General features: G+C 43.4%; 1 protein-coding gene across 1 annotated transcript in view; it reads right to left on the minus strand.

Annotated features, from left to right (window-relative positions):
* The window catches only part of BRINP1 (BMP/retinoic acid inducible neural specific 1), a 198,869-nt gene that overhangs the window by 54,324 nt on the left and 126,338 nt on the right, over nt 1-18,207 (minus strand). Inside the window, exons 4-5 of the mRNA XM_027550652.1 lie at nt 9,660-9,829; nt 6,589-6,694 (exon numbers count right to left, since the gene is read on the minus strand). Coding sequence (XP_027406453.1) covers nt 6,589-6,694; nt 9,660-9,829 — 276 coding nt within the window. The remainder of the gene's footprint in view (nt 1-6,588; nt 6,695-9,659; nt 9,830-18,207) is intronic.

Here is an 18,207-nt window from a genome sequence, read left to right on the forward strand (position 1 = left end):
GAGTTTGCTAAAGCCCTGCCCTCACTTCCTCTCTTCTTATTTTCTCCTGAAGTCACTCTACTCAGGCTTCCACTCCCATAACTCTACCGAAGCATTGTTGTCAGGGTCACCCATGCCTTCCATGCTGCTAACCCCGCTACTCTCTTCTCATGTCCATCTTCCCCATCCCATCAGCAGCAACTGACACAATTGACAATGAGCTCTCCACCTGATTTCCAGGATGCCACATTCTCTTGGCTCTCTTCCCATCACTGCCTCCACTCTGCTCCTCAGCCAGTTCTTAGCTTCCTTTCCTTGTTCCTCATTATGATGCCATTATCCCAACTCATAAATATTAAATTCCCCATGGCTCAATCACTGGGCTCCTTCTTTTCTCTATCTATACTCTCTCTCAAGGTGATCTTATCCAATCTCACATCATTAGCTATCATCCGTATGCTAATTTACATCACTGTCCTCTCCCCTGACTTTCCATGTGTCCACTCAACATAGACATATCAGACTTCTCAAACCTAGGTTCAGACCCAATTCCTCACGGCCTTCGACAGTATTCCTCATAGCAGTAAGGGAATCCGATCACTGCAGCTGCTCGGGCAAAACTCCGGGAACATCCTCTGTCTCTCTCTCTCTCATAAGTGTTTCTTCAGTCCACTGCCGAAGAATGTCAGCACCACTCGAATTAAAAGTATGTCCACAATTCAGTCACTTCTTACAACCCTCACAGTCACCATCGGTGGCCCAGGCTGTCATTTTTCTCTCAGCTTAATAAATATGATGGCCTTCCAGCTGGGTTCCTTGTATGTGATCTTGCCCTCTACAAGTCTCTTCTACAGAACAGTCATAGTAATTCACATAAAATGGAAGTCAGGTCCAGTTATCCCACTGCCCATATTTGCACTGGCTTCTCATTTCATTCAGAGTAAAATCTAAAGCCTGTTCCACGGTCTACAAATTTCTAGATGACCTATTCCCTCACTATCCCTCTGACTGTAAAGAAAATATATTTCTCTGTTTACTTGTTTAGTGTCTGCTCCCCCAACACCCACACACTCAATGTAAACTCCAAAATGACTGAGAGTTAGCTTATTCAGGGCTCTGTATCCTGTTCTTAAAACAATGTCTGATGTATAGCTGACACTCAATAAATATTACTAAATGAGTAAGTGAATGTGTGAATGAATACATTTCTGAATTATCCCTAGATTTCAGCAAACTATTTTTTCTGCATCCCTTTCCACGTCAGTGAGCTATGGAGGCAGAGGTCTGTTCTCTGTACATCCATCTCACCAGATGGATACTCAATTCAATTACACGACAATGTCGGTAAAACACTCAATGGGCTTCTTGGAGAGAGAAGGATAAAAATGAGAAGTTATCATTATGCCATTAGCATTATTACAAGTAGCTCGGTGGTTGCTGCTTTGACTACTAATAGCCTCTTTTCATTTCCATGATACTTTCTTTTTCATTTCGAGTCTCCATCTCCAAAATTCCTTTTTTTATTTTTTTTAAATTTTTCTATTTCTCTCCGCCTTTGCCTTGTTCTGTGAACCTTTTATGAAACACCACAAAGTGAAGGTCATTCGAGTGCCATTCGTATCATCCTCCATCTACCCTAATAAACCTGCAGAATCTGCCCCCAACCCTCATGCAGAGGCATCAGGAGGGGACCAGAGGAATGCCGAGCCACCCATTTTAAGAGGGAGAAACTCTAAAGTCAGGCTGTTGGGGTTAAAATTCTGGCTCAGTCGCTTATTAAGAAACCTCTCTTCAGTCCCAGTTTCCTTACCTACAAATTGGGAATGTTATTTACCTATGCCTCCCTTACAAATGCTATGAGCATTAAAAATGTAATAAATCCCATTATATACAACAAATGCAAGTTAAATAAAAAGAAACACACAAATATAAGTATAGTAAAAATAAACTAACACAGCTCCTGGCACACAAGGACATGCTTAATAAGCAACGTCTGTTATTTCTGGTTCTTCAACTCGCAAGACCATGCAGCTTCCCTTTAGGCCGGGCTGGACCACCTCCTGCTCTTTTATGTCTCCATTTTATTCATGTTTTCTTTTTGCAGAGGATGTCAAAATAGAGCACATTATTAAAAAGCTTAATAGCTGCATATTTTATACACAGAAATGTATACATATAAGTCATGTGTGTACAGCTGTATCGATTTTCACGAAGTAAACACATCCATGTGTGGCCATCGTGATCAAAACCTTACCAAGACCTCCAGAAACCTCTCTCATCTCTCTCCAGTCACTCCCCTGTTCCTCCTCTGCAAAGGAATCCTGAAACAGTGTATGTGTCTGACTGTTTCTGACCAGTGGGAAGAGCAGAATCATAAGAGCATCTCCTCTTTCCTATCTGGCTTCTTTAATTCTGTGTTGTTGTTTTTTTTAATATTTACTTATTCGGATCTTGCTTGTGGCACATGGGATCTTTCGTTGTGCAGTGTGGGCTTCTCTCTAGTTGTGGAACTAGGGCTTAGTTGGTCTGCAAGACGTAGGATTTTAGTTCCCCGACCAGGGATTGAATCTGCGTCGCCTGCTGATTCTTAACCACTGGACCACCAGGGAAGTCTCGCCTTTATTCAGTGTTACGTGCATGAGATTCTTCCATACTGCCGCATAGAACGGCAGTTTAGGGACCCCTCCAGCAGTGCAGTGCTTAAGAATCTGTCTTTCAACGCGTGGGTTCAAACCCTGGTTGGGGAGCTAAGGTCTCCGATGTCGCGGGGCAACTAAGCCCATGCACTGCAACGACTGAGCCCGCGTTCCACCACCTGAGAAAGCCCGGACGCTGCGATGAAGACCCAGAGCAGCTAAACATAAAACACGAATCATGGTTTACTCTTTCTCATTTCTGTACTGTAGCTCGTCATGTGAGTGTATGACAAATTATCCATTTTCTTGTTGATGGGGGTTTGGGGGCTATTTCCATTTAGGAGACTCCTTTGAACAAAGCTAGTGAACATTCATGATTTTTGGTGAACATATGTAATAATTCTTTTGGGCATATTCCTAGGAGTTGTAACTGTTGGGTCATGGGGTCAAGGCATATTGAGTTCTTAGTGGAAGCTGCCAAGAAGAGCTTTCCAAAGTAATTTGGAAAATTTATTCTTCTGGAAGCAATGCGTGTACACACCCACCATTCCACATCATCAGTCCTAGATATTGTCAGTTTTTTCCAACTGAGCCAGACTGACTGCTGTGTTATGACACTGAACAGTTTTATTCTACATTTTCTGAGGACAAGTAAAGTTATTCACTTTTTCAAATATCTGTTTGCCATTTTGATATTCTTGTTTGTGAAGTGCCTGTTCATGTCTTTGCATCCCTCTTCTTGTCTTTCTGGATTGTCTGCCTGTTAGTTACTGGTTTCAGAGGTTGTTTACATATTTTGTGTGCTTCCTTGGTAGCTCAGTTGGTAAAATAATCCACCTGTAAGGCAGGAGGCCCAGGTTCAATCCTGGGGTGTACACATTTTACACATCAGTTCTGGGTCAGATACATTTATCATCGATATTGCCTTCTACTCTGTAACTTGAATTTTCCTTCTATGAATGGCATCTTCTAATGAACAGAAATTAATTTTAATGTAGTCCAGTTTATCAACCTTTTTCTTTCACTTGCTGCTTTCTGTATGCTACTGAATAAATATCAGTTCAGTTCAGTTCAGTCACTCAGTCGTGTCCGACTCTTTGTGGCCCCATGAATCGCAGCACGCCAGGCCTCCCTGTCCATCACCAACTCCCGGAGTTCACCCAAACTCATGTGCATCAAGTCGGTGATGCCATCCAGCCATCTCATCCTCTGTCGTCCCCTTCTCTTCCTGCCCCCAATCCCTCCCAGCATCAGAGTCTTTTCCAATGAGTCAACTCTTCGCATGAGGTGGCCTAAGTACTGGAGTTTCAGCTTTAGCATCAGTCTTTCCAATGAACACCCAGGACTGGTCTCCTTTAGGACGGACTGGTCGGATGTTCTTGCAGTCCAAGTATAAATATCAGCCTACCTCTAAATCAAGAGATACTCTTCTGTGTTACAGTAAGAAGCTTCTCTCTGTTCTACTCTCCACCAGGTGAGTATTTTTCTCCTTTCTATGACTCCTCTACCTAGGCAGATAGAACGAATTACCCTTTTATTTTCCCGAATCTCCATAATAATGTGCATTACTTTTGCTATCTCTATTATATGACACACTACCTTGAATCATATGTATTTTCCTGTCCATCAGCTCTATCTTATCCTTTCACTCCAGTCACTCAAATATCTAAATCTTTCATGTTCTTTTCACTAAATCCTGGTCATGATGCCTCCTAAGTAACTCCAAATTGGTCTATTTCACTCCATCTCAACTGCTACCTCCTAAATTTGTGGCATTTCATCTTGAATACTGCAGCAGTCCTTAACTAACTGGTCACCAAACTCTAATCTACTCTTTTTAATTAATTGACCACACAGTAGCCAGATCAATCTTTCCAAACATTAATCTCTTCCTGCTATTTTGTTTTTTAAAACCCTTTCATGGTTCCTACTACTGTCAAATTAATGCTCACTTCATTTAAGTGCTTAGTGACTGAGCACTTTGGACGACTGAGGCTTATACTACAGGTGCCTACTGAGGACAGGAATTCAAAATCACATGTGAATGTGAATATTTAGAATGCAAAATGTTAGGGACTTAGAAGGCCAGAGAGCCCTGGATCTTAAACTTCCTTAGCTTCAAGGTAAATCAGTTTCTAAATGTCCCTAAGATCTTAATAACTGCCTGGCAACATCTTGCTCATCCCATCTAAATTTACTCCAGATATAACTCACAGGCCTCTCTGCCTCCTTCGTGCACAGCAGGGTGATCAGACGCAGATCGGAGCCGCCCTTCCCGGATTCAAACCCTGCTCTCACTCCACAAGTTCACTGTAGGCATTTGGGAACTAACGCTGGAAATCTTGGCACCCCCGAGGTTGGTTGGTCTTTCTTACTCATTTCTTATCAGGCATGACCAAACCCATCTGTCTACTCTTTTCTCTAATAAAGAGGGATAGGATTATTCTTCATGTATTTGAGGTTTTGTTTTCTCGGCTTTTGTTTTAACACTAGACCGTTCTCTTGACCTGAATTTCCCTGATGGATTTTCATTCACTGCTCCCAAGTGACACTGCCAAGCTCACCCCGTACAGCTTTCCAACCATCTTCCATAACAGGAGCATGAATCAAAGAGTTGCCAAGGAACCGGAATATAAAAGTCATATTAGGCTCTGCTTAGCTCGATCTGCCAATCTCAACCCAACTTTCCTCCCACTGACATTCAGAATCACCTTTATCATATACCTTTCTAGAAGGTCACATTCTTAGCTCGCTCAAAGTATATGCCATTTTTTTTTCTGACTATAAAGTTAATACATGATCATTGTAGAAAAGTTAGAAAAGGAATTGGAAGCCTAAAATAAATCACCTCTAACCTAATCATACAGAAGTAACCTCTTAACATCTCGGCATAATTCCTTGCAATTTTATTTTTCCTTATCTTTTTACATTAAGTTCATACCATTCCTTCAATCAAAATCATCCATTTTAAATTAACATCATACCAAATCATTTTCACATATCTTGAAAATTCTTTACAAACAACATTTTAGCACCTGCCTAATATTATGTGATATGGATGCTACATAATTCATTTAGTCTCCTCAGGTAAAAAGCTGAGATCTTTACACTGTTTTTTTTCTTTGCTATTATTATTTTTTTTGCTGTTTTAAAACAGCACTATCTATACTTAAGAGTCTTATCATTTCCCCCCCCCTACAATCTCCCCTTCTCTTCATGATGAATTAATCAGGATAAAATGACTGTTTTAAAACATGTTTCCTTCAAGGTCTTGAGTATATACGGACCTTACATACAATAGATAATGAACAAATACAAATATATACTTCAACAAACTAATCCTTAGAATTATTGCAATTTCACTAGCAATGCCTAAGAGTGTTTGTTTTGCTCTGTTCTAGCCAGCACTGAATGTTCTCATCTGCAAACTCTGCTAAAAGTACACTCGCCTACACAAACACATATATATGCATGAGTGTGCTAAAGACCACAAATGATTAACAAAGGAGAAAGAAGATTCCACAGAACCCCCAAATTCTATAAAGTGCCCTATAGTTCTTTGAATTCAAATAACATCTGCCAAAATACATTGAGAATCAAACACAATAATGTGGGAAATTCAGATGCTATGATATGAAACTTTAATATATATTAGATCTGGAACATCTATAAATAACACTGTTTAGACATTTTCATCAAAATAATCAGATAAAGCTCACATTTCCATACTTTATCTCTGAAAACTAATTAATAACCATGAATTTAATGTCCCATATATGTTAAAATTTTTAAAAAGACATCATATCACAACTGTCTTGATTTCCACATTTTTAGCTTTCATTGGTCTCTCTCTGCCTTTCATCTTCTTCTTCCTTCTCCCTCCCTTCTGGCCTCCTGGTACTCTCCCATCCCTCCTCCGGCAGGCTGCTCCCTCCTCCCCTCTCAGCTCCCATCACTTTCACTGACATCCTACCTTGAAGGTGCAGTTTGCTCTCGGTGCTCTGCAGAAGGACGGAACTCACAGAGTCCAGATTGTCGTAGCTGTTACAGCCCAGGGGCCCAGTGCGTGTCTCTGTGACCTGAGTGGACAGTGAGGGCGACAGGTGTGAGACAGATGCCCTTGGCTGAGACGGATCCTGCAGAGTCGGCCCCCAGCAGCGAAGCAGCAGCAGGGAGAGTCTGTGACTGCGCCTGTGACCACTCCCCGAGCCCCTTGCCTGTGCTGAGGACCAGCGCTGACTGGCACCAAGCAGACAGGCTAGCAGGGCAATGTAGCACAGACGGGAGCCAGAATGCCCAGGTTCTATCCTTGGTTCTCAAGCCACCGAGCCACTGTATTATATGAACTAATAACAAGTGGAAACACTACAGGGTATTTTGAAACCATGGGCTCTGGAAATCGGAGGGTCAGTGTTAAATCCTGGCTGGGCCATTGATTTGCTGTGTGACCACAGGCGGGCACTTCTTTAGGCTCCTGAAAGCTGAAGCTAATAAATCCTTCCCACGAAGGTTGTGAGACTAAACCTGATGGGCGGAAGTGCCTGACACGTGGCGTATGTTTGATAATAGACATCTCATTACCAAGAGCCTTATAAATTGCAGTGTGCATTATCGATGAGTACGTATGCATTGTCATTAGGCAAGAACAATAAACTCATTCCCATTTTCACAGAAAAATTAGCAAAGAGCACAATCAGCTCCACTGAGAATGAATGCCCCTGTCCTCTGGCGGTGTGTTTCTAAAACACTGTCTGAGAAAAACTGAGGTGGTGGACATTAGGGCGAACAGCTATTCTAAAAGATAACCTTGAAATATGATGGTTTCGTATGTAAAGTGGCTTCTTCATCTCTTCGGTCTTTATTTGCCATTATTTCACACAATCGTTGGTGGGCTTGTTTTGGGGTTTGCATCCTACTGCTAAGACACAGCGCTGACTGCTATAGAGAAGGAGGATTCTAGCAATGCCAGCTCCGCCTCTGTCCAACAGTAGAGCTTTGGGTCAGTAACTCCCTTTTATAAGCCTCAATTTCCCTATCTCTACAATATCAACTCTAACAGTAAAGGGATCATGTTTTTGAAGTGTTCAGCACTTAGGAAACAGTACATAAATAGAAGGTTATTAGGCTTTGCTTTTAAAAAGTAATTTATCCTTTTGTGTGTATAGAATAATAGCATGGTTATTGTTGAAAGACTTTCAAAACTACCAATTCATCTTGCTATAGAGATACTCAGGAAGAGGAAAACGACTCAAGAAGGCAAAACTTCCCCACCTGGGTCGGCTGCTCATCTTAGACAAAGCTGGCAGGGAGGCCCATTCTAACCAGCAGGGTCTTGAAGTAGCCTCAAGAAATGGCTAGAAAAACCTGAGTCCCAGATTGAATGTCGAGGGTGGAGCTGTTGCAAGAATGGTTTCTTGAGCGGCCTCTGTCTAATTTCTCTGAGAAACTCCTCCTAAAGAGGCAGACTGCACTTCCAGGATGCACAAGAGAGGATTATCTCCCGACAGAGCTTCAATATCTCAATTCTGAATCCCATCCCGGGGGGAGGGAGCCATTTGGTGATAATGAAAACCAGGCCTTTGCTTTGCTCCTCTGACTCGGATGGCTTCATAAAGCCCCAGCTCTCTGTGCCGAGTTCTCTAACAACATAATCCCCCCGATATAGGCGATTCTTCTCGGATAAGCTGGCTCTTTGTTTGTCGATCTGATTTATTTCTCTCCCTCCTCAGCAAGGCTCTCCCACCCACGTTTCTTCTCTTCCCTTGGTCAATTTCTGACTCATCTGCCTGACTCCTACCAACACTCCCCTGCCACCCGCCCACCATTCACACGCACACTATCCTGAGAGGTACCTTTTAATGTCTTGATAGAAGACTAAAAACAACAACCACCTAACACTAAGTCTGCATTTTATTCAGAAGAAACCAGACTGGAGAATGAGAGGTAAAAAATGCAGGTATAATCTGATTTAAGAGAACTTGAGATGCAAAAAAATCTTCACAGAAACCCTCCAAAGAGCTAATCCTTTTTATCAAAAATGCCCTCCTTCATTCTCTTTATAAAGGTAATCCTTGAATTTCTTATATTGAAAGTGAAGTATTTAAGTACCTATGCTCTAAGGCAGTGAGCTGAAACTTTACAGCTGCTCTTTCCAATACAGCTATTTAAATTTAACTAAATAAAAAAAAAATCCTTACAAATATAGTTTGTAAGTAGCCACATGTCATGAGCTCCATAACCCCATATGTCTAGTGGCTCCTTTCTTGGCCAGCACACATTCAGAGCTGTTCCATCACCTTGGAAGGGTCTACAGCGCTGGGTGATGAGCATGGGTCAGCATGTGACAGGCTGGCTGTTTTTATAAATAAACTTTTACTGGAATACAACTATGATCTTTTTTTTATACATTGTCTATGGCTGATTTTGTTCTACAGAAGCATAGATGAGTTGTAGGAACAGGGGTCATATGACCTGCAAATCTTGAAATATTTATTATTGGCTCTTGACAAAAAATATTCCTGACCCTGGTCTAGAGAGTAGAGTTCTAATCCCTGTTACTGAACTGGCTAGGTGTGTAACCCTGAGCAAAAGTCTTCAACTTTTGGACCTCAGTGTTCATATCTATAAAATGGGGGGAGGGAGATGAAAAACACAGGAGTTAACCAATTACTGGCTTAGGCATAATCTGACTTCTGTGAACTCTATGACCTTGTGAAAATGAATTACCCAGTGTAGCCTCAGTTTCTTCACCTATAAAGGGCACCTGGAAATCATTGACACAGAACTTGAAGACTGAAAGAGAGTACTATGGATAATTATGCCTCATGACCACAGCCAGGGCTGCCCCAGGAAATCAGTATGTGTGGTCTTAATGACAATGCTCAGGGTATTATAGGGCATTGGACAACCTCAGTCAGAGTGGCTGGACAGGGGCACTGCTAGCTCCATAGGAAATGAGGAAGCTAGGAATTTCATCTGCCCATCGACTCAGACCACTTTAGCGCAGTGCTGCTGTCTTAAGAACCTGCCACCCTCAAGCTGTACCTTGATTGCTCCAGTTGATATCTGGATCTCATGGAGCCTCCTCATGGTGCCATCGCGGTCAACAAAGTAGGATGATGCAAGCTGGTGTAGAGCTTCAACACTTTGTGTGGCATTCCCTGACTTTCTGTCCAGGCGACTTTTGTCCATGTACATGGTCAAGGCCTCCTCCCCTGCAGGGAAAAGTAGAGAAGTCAGGCAGGCTGTTGAACTCCGTGAGGGGTAGAGATGCTTCAGGGCTTCAAAGCAGAGAACAGCTTTGAACCTCTAATTTTGCCCAGATTTCCTACTGCCTCTGAAAATTAAGAGCACAGTACAAGCAAGTACACCACAGTCCAGAGGTGGCGGTGAGCACAAAGCTTCAACAGGAGGAGAATCGTGAAAACAAACTTAGCTGATCCCTTCCTGCTCCTTTCTCCGCCTCCTCTGGTTCCTTCTTACCATCCAGTTCCTCTTATTCCTCCTCTCATTTCTCCCCTCTCCTCTTCCCTCCTTGTTTCCTCCTTTCCTTCCTCTCTTTCTCCTTCCGCTACCCCTTCCCAGATAGACGGACAGAGAGAGTGAGAGATGGAGGAGAGAGAGATAAGACACAGTTTAGACACAGATACAGATAAACAAATAGGAATAACTATGTGTCTGCGGAGAGAGGAAGAACTAAACTGTCAGTCCTGTGAAAGCAGATACTGTCTATATTATTGTTGTTATTGTTTAATTGCCAAGTCGTGTCTGACTCTTTTGCAACCTCACAGACTGCAGCCTGCCAGGCTCCTCTGTCCATGGGATTTCCCAGGCAAGGATACTGAAGTGGGTTGCCATTTCCTTCTCCAGGGGATCTTCCCGACTCAGGAATCGAACCTCGGTCTTCTACATTGCAGATGGACTTTTTATCACTAAGCCACTGGGGAAGCCCACTGTCTATATTAGTCACTGCTTTAGGAGACTGGGGTCAATCCCTGGGTCTGAAAGATCCCCCAAAGGAGGAAATGGCTACCCACTCCAGTATTCTTGCCTGAAGAATTCCACAGACAGAGGGTTCGCAAAGAGACAGACACAACTGAGGGACTGGGCATGCGTGTAACATCATCCTTTGTTCAAAGTCTGGTGCTTGGGATATATTAATAGTAAACAGTTAATCCATCCACTTTTTTCATTTATTCAATAAATATTTCTTAAGCTACATTTTGCAGGAGAGGGGAGATGACAAGAAAGTTGGGCATAGCATAGAAGAGAGAGAGAGAGAGAGAAAACCTCACCTAATTTACTCCATGAATTTTTCCTTAGAAATACATGCATATGTTACAAAGAGTATGAATTTATGGCGGATTTTATTTTGGATAACAGGATGATTCATCAGAACTTCAGAAGGGAAGCTCCACCTAAACAGATCTGATTCTTGCACCTCTGATTCCACTCTCAACTAACTGTGAACTTGGGGACATTCGTCAACCTCTCTGTTTCTCAGTTTATTCACGAACAAGATTAGAAGAAGAAGAGCACCTGTTCCATGGAGTAATTAAGAAGAATAAATTAATTAGTATATACAAAGTCCTTACATTAGTATCTGTTTGTTGTAGCAACCAAAAATCACTTGGAATAGTAGCAGAACCTTTGATTCTAGAACTAGACTGCCTGGACTTGAATGAGCTACAGGAGTCAGTTGCAAATCCCGCTGCATGGCGGGGTTTTCGTGTGTAATATTGGAAACAGTAGCTGTTTACCTCCTAGGTTGTCATAGGACTAAATCTGTTAATGACATAAAGTACCTGAGCTCTGCCTGGCACAGAATAACTTCTGCCATTGTTCGGTACCACAAATTATCAGTCATATAAGACTTATCCTTCCTTTTTGTCAACCCAATACAATAGGGTCGTCAGAGAACAAACGTTACCGATGACTTTCTGAGGACAAAAGACTGATATCTAAGATAACTGAAATTTCTTTAGAATGCTGATGATTTTTTGAGTTAAAGGGAAGGTTAAACACACACACGCGCGCGCATGCGCGCACACACACACACACAACAATTACTCTGGGAAGCACAGTGGTTATCCTAGGAGGCAGACACGGCCCTGACACAAAGGTTAATCCCTCTGCCTCAGCCCCGCCCTGACTGCTTTTAGAACGGGGTTTCCTTGTGGTTCAGTGCGCTCCCTGTGGAGCCTACAGTCTGTCTTTCAGCCAAACCATTCCTTCTGCCTCCATGCTTTATTCTTGCCAATTTTCCTCCCGGTCTTTCCTCAGACTCCATTTTTATTTGTTTATTTATTTTCTGCTTGGAATGCCATGATTTCCTCCCTCTACACGTCTGGCTCCTGAAATCCTGTCCAGCTTTCTGCGCCCTATGGCAGTGTGTCCTCTTACCGCCCTGTGTCCGTGGCCTCGTGTCTCCTGTACGCGCTTCAGAACCTGCTCCGTTACCGCCTTCCTGGTGCGGCTTCCCCGGCCACACCCTCCCATGCAAGACAGCTGTCACCACCTGGCTTTATCGCTCTCCAGGGCGTCCATCCTGTAGCTCGCATATATGCACCGTATTCCATGTGCTCTGAGCACCGCCAGGCAACGGTGAGGAGTGAATAAGCGCGCCCCATCCTTGGAGTCCCCCAGTGAACCTGCGTGCTGCCCAGTGTAGGAGCCACTGGCCAAATGCGGCTGCTGAGCTTCTGAAATCCGGTCGTTCCAAGCTGAGATGCACTGTGCCTATAAACTACACAGTGGAATCCCAAAAACTGGACAATGTCAAAAAAAAAAAAAAAGCAAACTAAAATATCCCATTAATAACAAAGGCTAAGGGTGTGGAGAAAATGGAAGCTTCCTCCACTGTTGGTGGGAATGTAAACTGGTGCAGCCATTATGGAAAATGATGTGGAGGCTCCTTAAAAAACTAAAAAATATGATCCAGCAATCCCACTCCTGGGCACATATCCAGAGAAATCTCTAATTTGGAAAGATCCATGTACCCCGTGTTCATAGCAGCACTATCCACAACAGCCAAGGCGTGGAAACAATGCAACACTCATCAACAGATGCTTGACTTATGAAGATGTGTTACCTATGCGCCATGGAATATTACTCAACCACAAAGAAGAACGAAACAGGGCCACCTACAGCGACATGGAGAGACCTAGAGGTGATTATACTGAGCGAAGTAAGACAGAGAGAGACAGATATCACACGATGTCACTTACATGCAGGTTCTAAAAAATGATACAAATGACCTTATTTACAAAGCAGATTCACAGACACAGAAAACAAACTCATGGTTACCAAAGGGAAGAGGGTAGGATGGATAAATTAGGAGTGTGCAATTACCAGGTGCAAATTACTATACATAAAAGATAAGCAACAAGGATTTACTACACAATGAAGGGAACAAGATTCAGTGTCTTGTAATAACTCATAATGGAGAAGAATCTGAAGAAATATATACAAAACTGAATGACTCTGCTGTACATCTAAATGTAACACAATATTGTAAATCAAATATACTTCAACTACAAAATAAAAAGAGATTAACAGGAAAAAAAGAAATAAAAATATCAATAATAGGTTTTCATTACATGTTGAAATAATATTCTGGATATATTATGTGAGATAAAATATATGGTTAAATTGACTCTCCCCTTTTTCTTTTCACTTTTAGAAACGTGGTTGGAAAGTTGTGAATGGCATATGTGACTCACACTAGCGGCTCATGTCATATTTCGATTGGACGACACTGGTCTAGTGGACAGACACACACAGGAATCACTTCAACACACACGCCAGATGAAGAGTGAAGGTACTGCTGCGTGGGGTGGGATGCAGCCTGGAGGGGGCACCTGCATCCCTGTCGGTACTGTGGGACCCAAGCCACTGATGCTCTGATCTCTCCCCACTGCATCTGCTGTCATTCCAGCTATGCTCGGTCCTACACAAATGTGTCCTTTTTCCTCTCATGGTTGGGGCTCTGCTTTTCTCCTGGCCGACTTCTACTCATTGCTCAGGTGGCACCAAACTCAACACCACCTCTAGGAAGCCTTCCATGAGTCACCAACTGTTTACTTAGGCTGAAGTAAGGACACTAACCACGTGCTTCCATGCATGGCCTCCTTGTGTTTCTGCTACACTTCCTGGTGATTGCTTCTTGAACAGCCTGTCTCTTTTACTAAAGAAGAAGCTCTGTGAAGTCAACGAGGATGTAAGAGCCTTTCATCTTTGAAACAGCCTTTCAGTCATTGCCTAGCACTATCTGGGCATATATTATGTGCTTAACAAACGGTCGGCATTTTATGTGCGGATGAAGGGATAAATACGAAAGTGGTCCGGCTCTACAGTGTTTGTTGAATGACACATCTGCCTTAACTACTAGACTGAAATCTTCCTGTGAGAAGATTCAGGATCATTAAAATTAATCTCTGGGTTCCACATGCCTAGATTTAAGCTGAGTTCAGGATAAGAAACTCATATCTGCTCCTTCCCATGAAGCCTTTGCCAGTTATACAGGAGAGCATGACCGTCCATCCTTTGGATCTGCAGCAACCTGAACAGACTTGGCTTAAAGATGACTTTATACTCAACAATTGGAGAAGGAAATGGCAACCCACTCCAGTATTCTTGCCTAGAGAATCCCAGGGACAGGGGAGCCTGGTGGGCTGCCGTCTATGGGGTCGCACAGAGTCGGACACGACTGAAGCGACTTAGCAGTAGCAATACTCAACAATTAGATGTTGAGTTCCAGAGGGTGAGTGGTGGCCTGAGGCAAGAAGGACTCTATCTGATTTTTCTTTGTAATGTTCCCAGTGCTTCTCCCAGGTCAAATGAAGAGCCAAAGTTCAGTTACCATTTGATGGGTAGATGGATGGATGGATGGGGAGACAGATGATTAAATGGATAGATGAACAGATAGATGAGTGGAGAGGTAAATGATTAAATAAGTGAATATAAGCTAGAAGTTAGAGCCAGGAGGCAGAGGAAATAAATATTACACGTGTCAGCTCAGGCTCTCTAAGGGGCCTGTGAAAGAGAAGGCGAAATAGCCCAGGTCCCTCAGGACTGAGAACTGGAAGAAGCAAACCTTAGATCAAGAGGGGTTAATGGGCTTCTTGCTGCATTATTAAGACTTAATTTCTTGTTTATTAAGAGAACATTCTGTTTAGAGTTGCTTTCCCATTTGGGCATTCCTGCAAATTGCCTCTTCACCCCTCATAGCCCTTTCCTCAGTCTTTCTGTCCTCTGGGGGTTTTGTCTCACTCTCTGCAGCACTTCTTTCGGGGGGGAACAAAGTGGGACATGCAGAGGATGGGCGATGAGGGGAAAAATCCATCATCTTACCTTCTGAGTCACTAGGGGACACTGTTTCCAGAAAAGGGAAGGGCATGTCTGGACTTCAGGTCTCTGGGGTATCCCTCAGCCTTTCCTTCTGAAAAGCCTTTCCTCAGCCTTTCCCCAGCAACTTAGTTCACAGTCTTCCTCTTAGCCAAGGGGAGCTCTCCCAAAATACAGGGTGGGTAATGAGTATACACACACACACACATTTACACAAGCACAAAACCATAGGCTTTCACACATTCAACAGACATTCCTGCAATATGCATACACTCACATACATGTGAAAGCTCACTTATATATGTATACACTGCAACCATATTCACGGGTTCAAGGCATATGCATGTGTGCAATGCATATATATGTATGTCCATGTATAGATTAACTTTCACAAAAGTATTAGCAGGCATCTGTGCAAGCGGGCATGCACTCCCATGCACATGTACAAGCTCAGTTATATATCACACAGACACCCAGCCTGCAAGGTGTTCCCTTTGGTCTAAAACAGAAGCTTCAGAGGAACCAAGGGGAATGACCATCCCTGCATTGATTGTGTCATTCCAGACCCCAGTGTTTTCACTTCATCACTGTCTGTAAAAGGTTCTCACATCAAGTATTTTATGAGTTGAACAGACGTCGCCCCAAAAGTGAGGACCCCAGAGAAACGTCTTAGACGTCAGCCCTCCCGCCGACTGCGCCTCCTCCTTCTCACTCCCTCTCCTTCCTCGTCTCTAAATGCATCCACTTGTCCTGTAAGTGACAGTTTAAGGATCATCTTTTGTTGTTTGAGTATGCCCTCAGGAGCTCACCTGACACCTCAAACAGCTCATCAAAGCAGTTCTTCTAAATGAATATGGTGTTCTCCTTAGGAAAAATTATAGTGAATACAATTCTCTGCACTTCCTTATATTTATATGGAAAAATGGAGAGCCAGACAAGAAAGTGAATTTCTCTGCATCTGCCATTCATCTAGTGAGTGGGAGGAAGGGGCTGTAGTCCTGAGTCCCCAGGGTGTGAGTCTCACTAAACAGTAACACTCGGTGCTGTGCTCAGTCACTCAGTCCTGTCTGACTCTCTGTGACCCCATGGACCGCAGCCCACCAGGCTCCTCTGTCTGTGTAACTCTCCCAGCAAGAATGCTGAAATGGGTGGCCTTGCCCTCCTGGTTGGATCTTTCCAACCCCGGCATGGAACCCACACCTCCTACGTCTCCTGCGTCAGCAGGTGGGTTCTTTACTGCTGAGTCGCCAGGGGAGCCCCCAAACAATAACAATAATGATCACAAGAACAACAAGGGCCATGATTTGTTAGGGGCCAAACACCGAAACAAGCACTGTCAATGCATCATTTTCTATAACCTTCAAAGTATGCGTGAATAGCAGTGTTATTTCTATTTACACAAGAGGAAACCAAGGCTGAGAGTATCGAGTAAACTGTCAAGGTGACACAAAACTTGTGAGAACCAGGCGATCAAACACCAGAGTCCGCCCTTCTAGACCCTACGATCTACGGCCCCCTTCTCTGCCATCGCATGAGGACACTCTTAAGAAAGACTTTTCTATGAATGAATGAATGAAGTGATGATGTGAGAAGGACCTCACATGGCTGCTGATGCTGTGTCCATCAACAGTAAATCCTCCCGCCTCCCCGCTCCCCGCTCCGCCCGCTGAGGATGGAGGAAGCATTTAGGGCTTGCTGTCCAATCCTGGAACTCAGTCCAATGCTCTGCATATTTTAAAATGTTGTGCTGTAAAAACAGGAGAGGAACAAGGCTCTGTGAATAATTCACCACCTCGCCTCAGAGAAATTAAAAATATATTTCACTGCAAAAGAAAAGTCGTTGTTATTTGGGACTTCCGGGGACTTGGACAGAACACAGTTCCTAATGGAAGAACTGCATTGATCCTAGTAACTATTTTTTTTTTTTTTTCCCAAGTGAAATGGGAGGTGGGGGAAGTTTAAAGAAAAGAGTACATGTTAATGCCACACTCAATGTAGAAGTGATTTCATTTTCATTTTATGATAGAGCAGAATTTATATGACATGATTTAACATTCATCAGTTAACCAATACACGCTGGCTGATTGATTGTTGGATTGGGCGGGTTGGCAGGTCAGTGAGCTGGTTAAAGAGATGACAGATGTTGGGTCAAAAAATAATGCAAGGTTTGTGGATGGAAAACCCTAAGTTAAAATGTTAATTTTGTCACCAATCTTAGCTATACCTCTTGAAAGTTTCAGCTTCCTTATATATACAATGGAGATAATATAGTCTAACGTCATTTTTGCAGACTAAAGAGGGCATAAAATGCCTGCTAATACTATAAGGCAAATATTCAATAAGGTGTGGCAAGTATGAGTAACTGGGGCTTTCCTGGTCTGCAATGCAGGAGATGCTAGTTTGATCCCCTGGAGAAGATCCTCTGGGGAAGGAAATGGTAACCCACTCCAGTATTCTTGCCTGGAGAATCCCATGCCCAGAGAAGCCTGGCGGGCTACAGTCCCATGGGGTCGCAAGAAGTCAGACACACTGAAGCAACTAAGTAACAAGAACAACAACACAATTCCTAAGTAGTGGATTCAAAAGAATGAATTGGCCTGACCAACCTCTCCCCCCACAGCTTCCACATCATCACGTTTCTAAGCTGATCTGCCTTGAAAGGCATATTGTGTGCTCAGCCTAGAAAGTTTCACCACTCTCCTTCTACACAGACAACTCCTACTGAGCTAAACTGTCACTTCCTCTAGGAAGTTTACATGAACCACTCCAGCTTGTGCTCACCCTCCTCGGAAAAAGAGGATCAGTTGTGATAACCATGACTCGGGCTACCCACTAGCCTTTGCCAACATGCCAGTCCTGATTGTTTCACTGACATGAGCCGAACCTAAACGCAACTTTGCAGCTCTCTGAGCAGGTGGCGTGGTGCTCCACCACCTAAGGGGCTTTCTCGAACTTCACTGGACCCAGTCATTGTGGCAGAAACCTGACGTCCAAAGGATGGTAGCTCATAATACAAGATGATGACGCATGTGGGCAAGACCCACAAGCGGCTAAGTGCAGTAGTCTCTACTATCTCCTGTGTCCTTTGCATTTCCTTTCTCTCATTGATCCTCCCCTCTTACCCTCAGTCCCTTCAAGATGAACTGGACACAAAGAGGAGAAACGGGTAAAGCTGAGTAGGCAGGAGCAGTTAGTCTGCTTTCCTACTGGTCTAGTCCAAACCCATAGAAGATGCAATGATATCCCC

This window comes from Bos indicus x Bos taurus, chromosome 8 (assembly GCF_003369695.1).
Source record: "Bos indicus x Bos taurus breed Angus x Brahman F1 hybrid chromosome 8, Bos_hybrid_MaternalHap_v2.0, whole genome shotgun sequence".
NCBI lineage: Eukaryota > Metazoa > Chordata > Mammalia > Artiodactyla > Bovidae > Bos > Bos indicus x Bos taurus.